Consider the following 9260-nt stretch of genomic DNA (forward strand, 5'->3'; position numbering starts at 1 on the left):
TCTGAATGTTTAGATTTAGAGGAGTATCTCTGACAGACAGCAATTTGTGGAGTAGTGAAAGATAAATCCCTCATTTTGGAGTTGACCATTAGTTATACCGGTTGGGGAGGAGCAGAGGGACCTGCTGCCTCCGGCAGATGCAGAACCAGGAGCGGCGCAGGCTCAAGCCAAGACCAGGCAAAGCAGAGGACTCCCTCAATAGCTGCTGACATGCCTCCAGGTAACAGGCCCCAAGGCAGAGACTATAAAAGAAAAAACACAATCTATACAGGAATTCTACAGGACCCATCACCATCCCTTTGGAGACAGTACAAGTAAACTTAAGAGACACTGGACAGAGGAAGAAGAAAAAAAATCTCTCTGACAAGCTGTCAGGTCATGGGTCGGTCAATGGGAGATTAATTAATTTTGAAGGCATTTGGTAGAACTGAAGTGGTATCCTGCTAGAGGGTGGAACTGGGAAATAAGTGGGTCAACGCACTGGGCTAAGGGCAGGGTACCGGAAGTAGTTGGTTGTAATTAGAGGATGGTGAATAACTTGGAAACGGTATAAGATGAGATCAGAAAGATGGATGGTGCCAAATCATGTTGAACTTTGTAGTCATATTTAGCAGTTTAGATTTTGGCTAAGTGTGATAGAAAAGCATTAGAACATTTTAGGGATGTTTTAAAGAAATTCCTTGGCTACCCTCTGGAGAGGAAGCAAGAAAGTATATAGGCGTCTGTAGCAAGAGCTCACAAGAGATGGCATGGTGATAATGCCTTGAACCAGGCAATCATCACAAATGTGAGAACTCACTGGTATCATGTCAGTTCTTTTAACATCCCTCCATCAGGTTTCCAAGGCTGTGAATCTAAACAGGAAGAAACTGCCCATCTTCCTCTCTCAGAGTCACTGGTGGATTCGAACCTTTGGAGACACACAGCCTTTTGGTTAGCAGCACAATACTAAGGATTATGCCATCAGAGCTACTTAATAGATAGAAGAGTAGAGGGCAGTTCAGAGTGTGCTGAGGAGTTAGTGTTAACATGACTTGTTCATGGAATGGATGTGATGAGAAAGGAGTAGAAAAGAATGGAGAATGACAGTAGATTTTTACGTCAGTATCATGAATGAAGATGGTACCATATGAAGATAAAGAAACTCATTTAAGAGCAGTCTGGGGTGAGGGGACAAGGAACATTAGAGAAAAAAAGACAAGTTTTTTCCTATCAAATATGTGTGGTTTGGAAGACTTCCTGAACATTTAAATAGAAATGCTAAGCAAGTTATTAGATAAGCATATCTAGAGTTCTATGAAGTAGTGAAGACTGGATATAGAGATTTGGTAGCCATTCGTGAATAGAGAATATATAACATTTGGGGACAAGATAGAGAGGCAGAAGAGGCCATGCCAATGTTTAGACTTGGCTGACATGAAATAACCAATGAAGAGAAGGAAAAACCATTGAGGTGAAGAAAAATCAGAGGAGGGTTATATCAGAAAAGCCAAAAGAAAGTGCTATTTCAAGAAGAAAATGTTGGCATAACAAATCGATCAAGTAAGTTAAAAGCAGAAGCTTAAGCTCTTGGATTTGACAGTGGAGGGGCCAGAGGAGAAGGGCAGACCAGAGCCTGATTTGAGCAGGATCAAAAAGTGAAGTAAATGAAAAGTTAGATATCTATAGAAAATTCACACATTTTTACTACGGTTGAGAGCAGAGAGAAACGGAAGCAGCTGATGTGGGCTGTGAGGTCAAGAGGCATTAGAAGATGTTTGTGTGCAGGTGGAAATGATTCAGAACAGAGAGAGGAGCAGACAGTGCTAGAGAGGCCGCTGTGATAGCAACGCCCTTGAGAAGGCAAAAGGGATGGAATCCAGGCACTATGTCATCTTAACATAGAAGCAGGAACACTTACCCAGTAGCAGCAAGACAAAAGGGACAGGTCCAAGGAGGCTTAGCGATTCACTGGGAACAAAGATGAAGGGTTTCCTATTTAAATACTTCTGTTTTCTCAGTGAAGTATGAGCCAAGGTCATGAGCTGAGCTAGCAGTTATGAGAAGAGGTGTATGAGTTTGAGAGAAATGAGAATACTCATTTTGGAGAGTGAGAGAAACTGTAAGTTTGAATATTAACGTTACTGTAAGAGTGGAGTGCCCTTCTGAGATTTGTCGTTTTCATTGTCAGTTGAAACAACGCAACATTACCAGTTTTTCCTCTATCAAATCTAGGACTATTGTTGCTGTTAGGTGCCATCAAGTAGAGTCTAAAGTTACTTATGTTTAAAAGAGATTGCAAATGAAATTAAAGTGTTTCTAAAACTTACTAAATGTAGTTTCTTAAAATAGGAGGTATAAAAATATACTGTAAAATTCAAATTTAATTTTATATTGATGAAAATGGTAAGCTCATAATGGACCATTTTTCTCTTGGATTGAAAGTCTTTGATATTGACTGTTTTCTAAATTGAAGTTGTTTAGTAAGAAAGTTTTGCATGAGTAGAGATGTGTTTGTTCTGAGTCTTGACAAGGTTGAATTATATGATGGGGAAGATTTTTAATCTGTTGTTATATGCCAGGGAATTGATTCTAACAATTGCTGAATCGTAAGAATGTGTTATTGTGGTAGCACCTGGAGAAAACCAGTAGTAGTTTAAATAGTAGTAGAAGCAAGATAAGAATGGGTAAATACAGAATGACTCAACTGACAATATTTTATCTTGAGGGAAAAAATGGCAGCCATGAGGAACAGTTGAAATAAGAAGAATAACAAGCCTGATTTGGAGAAGGACAGCATTTGCTAATGCAAAATTGATTATATTTTACTTTCAACTCAGTAGATTTTTGCTATATTTCTCTTTTGGCATGGAAGATGTACTATAGGAATTATCATATGGCAGGAATACTTATGTATTAAGATTAAACGTAACATGAATTTTTACGTTCTTGTCTTTGTTCTTAGAACAAAGATGCTATGGTCTTAATGATACCAGCTTAAATCTCTCCTTTCATGTATAGAGCTCAAATGAAAGAAAATGTGTCTATTTAAAGGCAAGCAAATGCACAACCTTATTATAGCATCAGGAAAGAGGATTCTCCATGAACTTTGAAGATGTCACTGCTAAATATAGGAGTATGAAGACCGGAAGGAAACCGCAGTCACAGTGGTGAGCAAAGTGTTGCTTGTGAGGCTTGTGCTACATTCAGAAGCCTTCCTGACTCCTGTCCTGGAGCCCGCTGCTGCTGTGACAGCAGAGAGCCGTTAAAATGACCAGGACAAGTCACCACCTCAGCAGCTGCCAAGGAAAATTCTGTAGACACAATAAAGGCAGGGGAAGTAGCCACCTTGAAAGAGGCCACCAAATACGAAGATGTATTCAGAAGAATACTACAGAAGACAAGAGAACAAATATCTATTATTGTTGCTCTGGTGGGTTAGTGCTAAGAAACTGTGCTACAATCCCAAAGGCATGTGGTTCAAATCGACCACCTGCTCTGTGAGAAAAAGATAGTCTCCTTCCATGCAATTTACTGATTCTGAAAACCATCTGGAAGGTCAGTTGTAAGTTGGTAATGACTCAACAGCATACAAGAATTGTTATTGTAAAGTGCCATCAAGTATGAATGACCTCTACTGACCCTGTGAACAAGAGATCTAAACCCTATCCTATCCTGTACCATCCTTAAAGTTACTGTGACAATCCATCTCATTAAGAATCTTCCTCTCTTTCACTGACCCTCCAGCCTTCGAAGTATGATGTCATTTTCCAAAGAATAACCTCTCCTAACAATATGTCCAAAGTACGTGAAATGAAGCTTCACCATTCTTGCCTCCAAGGAACATTCTGGCGCACTTTTTACAAGTTATATGTCTGCTCTTTTGGCAGTCCATGGGATATTCAACACTCTTCTCCAACTCCATAATTCAAGGCATTGATCTTTCTTCTGTCATCTTTGTTCATTGTCCAGCTCTCAGATGCGTAGCAGGTGATTGTCAAGACCTTGGCTTGAATCAGGCACACCTTAGTCTTTAAGCTGACATCATTGCTCTTCACTACTTTGGAGAGGTCCTGGACAACAGACTTTCCAAGTGCACTATATTTTCTGCTTGACTGCTGGTATCATTGGTGCTGATTGTGGATGCAAGCAAGATGAAATCATTGACAACTTCTCCATCTATCATGATGTTGCTTATTGGCTCAGTGGTGGGGATCTTTGTTCTCTTGGTGGTGAGATGTAATCCATATAAAAGGCTGTAGTCTTTGATATTCTACCACAAATATTTCAAGTTTTTCTCAGTTATATCAAGCATGGTAGTGTCATTTGCATAACAAAGGTTGTTAATGAGTTTTCCTGATACCATGTTCTTCAAAAAGTTCAGCTTCCTTCATTTGCTCAGCATACACACTGAACAAATATGGAAGGAAGATAACAGCCCTGATGTATACCTTTCTTGATTTTAAACCATGCAGTGTTCCCTTGTTCTGTTCACGCAACAGCTTCTTGGTCTAGGTATTTTGTTGTTGTTGTTGTTGTTGTTGTTATGTGCCATCAAGTTGCCTGCAACTTATAGTGACCCTATGTACACACAATAGCTCTCATCCCTGTCCTGAGCTAATCTCGCTGTCTCCATCACACCTACCCCAGTCATCCCAGTTACTGTATCAGTCCATCTCAGCTGGAGTCTTCCTCTCCTGTGCTGGCCCTCCACCCTTCCAAGCATGTGTCCTTCTCCAAGTACTGTCCCGTAAGTATAGGTTTCATATAAATATAATTAAGTGGTCTGGGATTCCTATTCCTTCAGTGTTAGCCATGGTGTGTTGTGCTCCACACAGTCAAGTGCTTTTGCATAGTCAGTAAAACACAAATAGACATTCTTCTGATGTTCTCTTTTTTCAGCCAGAATCCATCTGACATCAGCAATAATATCCGTGATACCACAGCCTCTTCTAAAGCCAACTTGAACTTTTGACAGTTCTCTATCAATGTACTGTTCTAGCCAGTTTTGGATGATCTTCAGCAATATTCTGCTTGTGTATGATACTGATGCAAATGTTCAATAATTTCCACATTCTGGAGGATCACTTTTCTTTGGAATGAGAACAAATACAGATCTCTTCCAGTCACTTGGTCAGGTCTTCCAAATTTCCTGGCACAGAGTAAATCAATTATAATTCATAGAAACTCTTAGTACAAAACAACAAAACAATGCCCAGCCCTCAACGTCCCTCACTATCAATATTGTGCTTAACCTCATTGTTACAAATACTGTTTCAGTCCATCTTGTTGAGGGTTTTCTTCTTTTTTGCTGACTCCTTCAGGGTTCCCTCCTGATAACATACTCAAACTGTATAAGTCAGTCTTGCATTCCTAACATCAAAGGGACATTGCAGCTGTACTTGTTCCAAGATACTAAACAAAGGAGAAAGACCAAAACTATGAGGAAAAGTGAGCTCAACAACTGAAAAACTTTATCCCCAAAGAATAAGGGGCATTATCATAAACCTATTTTGTATTTTCAGAGAGGTAAATGAGGACATTATAATCCTAAAATAGCAATAAGAATTTAGAAGCAAGAAAAGGTAATTATTTAAAAGAACCAATTCAAATTGGTTTAGAAATTGTAAGCAGATTGGAAGTAACTAAGGAATTATCTAAAGGAAGGACAAAAAGAATTCATTATCTGTCAATAGAAGAGTGGGTAAAGTATATTATAGTACATTCCTTTTTTCTTGTTAGTCAACACAAAGGGAGTCCTGGGGGCATAATCAGTAGTGAGTTACACTGCTCCAGTGGTTCAAATCCACCACCAAGTGGAAAAGATGGGTCGTTTCTCCCATTAAGAATCATAGACTGCAAAACTCATTGGAAGATCCTTGTGTGTCAGAACTGACTCAACTGCAGCGAGTTTCAGCTTTCAAATCAACATTGAAAAGATCAGACTGCTTACTACACCAAATAACATAGGGGAATACCTAAACATTATGTTGAAAAAATGATAGTCACAAAAGAGTATATACTTTATGCTGCCATTTATTTAAAGTTCAGGAACAAGCAAAACTAATTGATGGTAAAAAAAAATCCTATAGGAGTTTTGGGTGAAGAGAATTAAATTGAAAAGCGTGTAGAGGATCTTTCTGAAATGAGACATACTGGATCTTGATTGAGATGTTGACTTCACAGATAATAATAGTGAAATTTGTACATTTCATTCTATATACATGTACAATTCTAATTTTTTAAAAAATGCAAATTAGTAGACTAAAATATCAAGCTAAAGAGTTCTTCCAGATACCATTAGAAAGAAAAAGAGAGGGGGGAAATTAAGCACCTTGTAAAATTGAACAGGAGTCCCAAAATTCATCCAGGCAGAAGGAAAGAATACTAGAAGAAAAAGGAATAAAGAAGCACTGTTTAAACAATGGCCAGGACTTGTCCTAATGTGAAAGAAGACCTAAATCTTCAGGGTGAAAGAGTACACTGAATGTAAAGCATATAAAAAAAATTCTAAAGCCAAATGAAATCCATTATGTTAACTTATACCATGTTAGAATGTAAAGCATATTTTAAAAAATTATAAAGCCAAACTGAAATCCATTATGTTAACTTATACCATAGAGATAAAGAAAAATACATACATCTCTCAAGAAAAAAAAATTACCTACTAGGAAATGAGATTTCAAGTTGGATTCCAAAGAAGACATGAAATGAGGTCTGTCTTTGCTGCTGTCAGATAAACATTAACTAAGAATACCAGAAAATAGATATTGGAGCAATATGTTCAAAGTGAAAGGAAATAAGCATCAAGCCTAGAATTTTGTTCCTGACGAATTATTGCAGAGGGAGTGAAATAACGTTTTCTGGCTAAGAAGGGCTCAGAAAGCTTACTATTCAGAGATAATCTCTGAAAAACAATCTTTGGGATGAACTTTAGCAAAAGAAAGAATGAGTACATCCAGGCAGCATGAAATGTAAAGGCAATGTTATGCAAGTAAATCAGTAAAATTATTTGTAAAATCTCAACAGATAGGAATTGCAAGGGGGAGGGAAGAAATCCCTATTCATAATCTGGAACTGAAAATGAAAACAGGAAATGGAAAGAAGTAAGGATTTTTTTCCTGTTTATGGGAAGGATATCGATGATGATTAAGCAGAAGGAGAAATATGTATATGCTGAACATTTCAAGAGAGTAATGATGGCTGCTAACATTTGTGAAAAGATTGGTCTGCTGTTTTTAAGCACTCTGTTAGAAGCATTTTGGAGTCACTGAAGCTTACAAATATGTAAGATGAGTAGTTATCTCCATCTTGCCAGGTGAGGAAACTGAGGCACAGGAAGATTTAGTTACTTACTCCAAGTTATAGCTAAGAAATTATGGAATCATATTTAAACTCAGACAGTTAGATGCTGAGTGTACAACCTTCAACAGTACATTCCCTCACAATCAAATTAATACCTTTCAAGTTAGAGGAGGAACTAAAATGTCCCGTTCTATTTTTCACCCAGGTACAAGATGATCTCTGAATTCACCTGGCCCAACCATGACCTTCCTTCAGACAAAGAGGCTGTCAAGAAGCTGATTGAGCATTGTAGGTTCCAGGATGACGTAGCTTATGGGAAGAGCAAAATTTTCATCCGAACTCCCCGAACATTGTTTACCTTGGAAGAACTCCGTGCGCAGATGCTCGTTAGGATTGTCCTCTTCCTACAAAAGGTAATTTTTGTAGACTATAAGAAAGGGTCTTGTTTCACTATTCCTAAAATATTTGTTAAACATTCTGTGTTCCTAAAATTTTCATTCAAAGAGGATTCATTGATGGTGTATTATTTATTTATTCCCATACATACATCATAATGTTATCTGTTGCCTTCACACTTGAAAATCTTAACTGGCTGCCTGAGTTCAAAATTACTTTATCTTCAGAACTCTTAGGTTATTGCTGATTTTTTTTATAAAAAATTATCTTGTTGTTTTGAGAACATATGCACAAAATATAAACCAATTCAGCTGTTTCTACATGTATAATCCAGTGACATTGATTAATTCCTAGAATTCCACAATCATGTTCATCTTCCTTTTCTGAGTGGTTTCTCCCCCATTAACATAAGCTCACTGTCTCCTAAGGTTCTCATCTAATTTGTCAATTTGATCCTATGTAAACAGTGCTTAATGGAACGTAATGCTCAAGGCAAACATTTTTTGCTAGTTGAGCTAAACTATTGTTTTATTTTAAGACTTCAGAGGTTTTTTGTGGGTTTGTTGTTTGTTTTTTTTTTTTTTGCTTAAAGATTATCTTAGTTCAGTAATTACAAGGGTATGTCTATGCCCCGTGGCTCTCAAAAGTCTAGAGTTATAATAATGACATGGGTGCAGGAGTGACAGTGTCTGACCTCCATGAACTTAGGAAAAATAGTGATCTAAAACATTACACAACATGAATGACCCTGGGGAACATTATGCCAAGTAATATCTCAGTCTCTAAAGGACATACACTGCATAACACCACTGTTACGAAGGAGGAATGACATGGGGGGTTGAGAGGAGAATAGGAAAATAGTGGCTAGATAGTGAGCACTTTATTGGAACATATGAGGGAGAAAATTGTTTAAAAGGAGTATATGATTAAGCATTATATGTAAAATAACTATCCATAATAAGAGGTACATTGCGAAGAGGACTAGGGGAAGAGGAGGGAATGGGCATGAGGGAGGAAAATGTGAAACAGTGAGAATGAGTGAAAAGCCAACTTTTCTGTAAACTTTCATTAAAATCACATTTAAAATAAAATGTTTTAAAAAAAATCAACTCCACCAAAAAAATCCATGATGTTTAGTTCATGGTATCATTATCTTGCAATCAGTGCCCTAGTTCACCGTTCTTACACAGGTAAAAGAATTGTACGCAGCTAAAGAGATAGAGGAGAAAATGGTATTTAAGGCCAAGGCAGTAAAGAGTGTTTCTGGGAAGAGCTGACTTCAGTGTTGGAAGCTCTAAAGTATAGGCTGAAGCCTTCATAAAGAAACACAGGGATGAGATGAAAGAGACAAGGAGGCAGAACTGACCCATAACTGACCCTCTGGCAGGTTTTCAGAGTCAGTTAATGGCATGGAAGGAGACTGTTTATCCTTCTCCTTCAGAGCACCTGGTGGCCTCAAACTGCGTGCCTTCAGGATTGCAGCATATCTTCTTGCCACAGGCCACCAGAGTAATAGTAATAGTAGTAGTTGTTGTTGTTGTTGTTGTTATGTGCCGTCGAGTCGTTTGCGACTCATAGCA

At 38.0% G+C, this 9260-nt stretch overlaps 1 protein-coding gene across 1 annotated transcript in view; it reads left to right on the forward strand.

The window, feature by feature from the left end:
- MYO1D (myosin ID) overlaps nucleotides 1-9260 on the forward strand; it is a 449506-nt gene that overhangs the window by 194929 nt on the left and 245317 nt on the right. The window contains exon 16 of the mRNA XM_006890918.1: nucleotides 7490-7697. Coding sequence (XP_006890980.1) covers nucleotides 7490-7697 — 208 coding nt within the window. The remainder of the gene's footprint in view (nucleotides 1-7489; nucleotides 7698-9260) is intronic.

Source organism: Elephantulus edwardii, unplaced genomic scaffold (genome assembly GCF_000299155.1).
Source record: "Elephantulus edwardii isolate Elephantulus edwardi_28Jun2011 unplaced genomic scaffold, EleEdw1.0 scaffold00094, whole genome shotgun sequence".
Taxonomy (NCBI): Eukaryota; Metazoa; Chordata; class Mammalia; order Macroscelidea; family Macroscelididae; genus Elephantulus; species Elephantulus edwardii.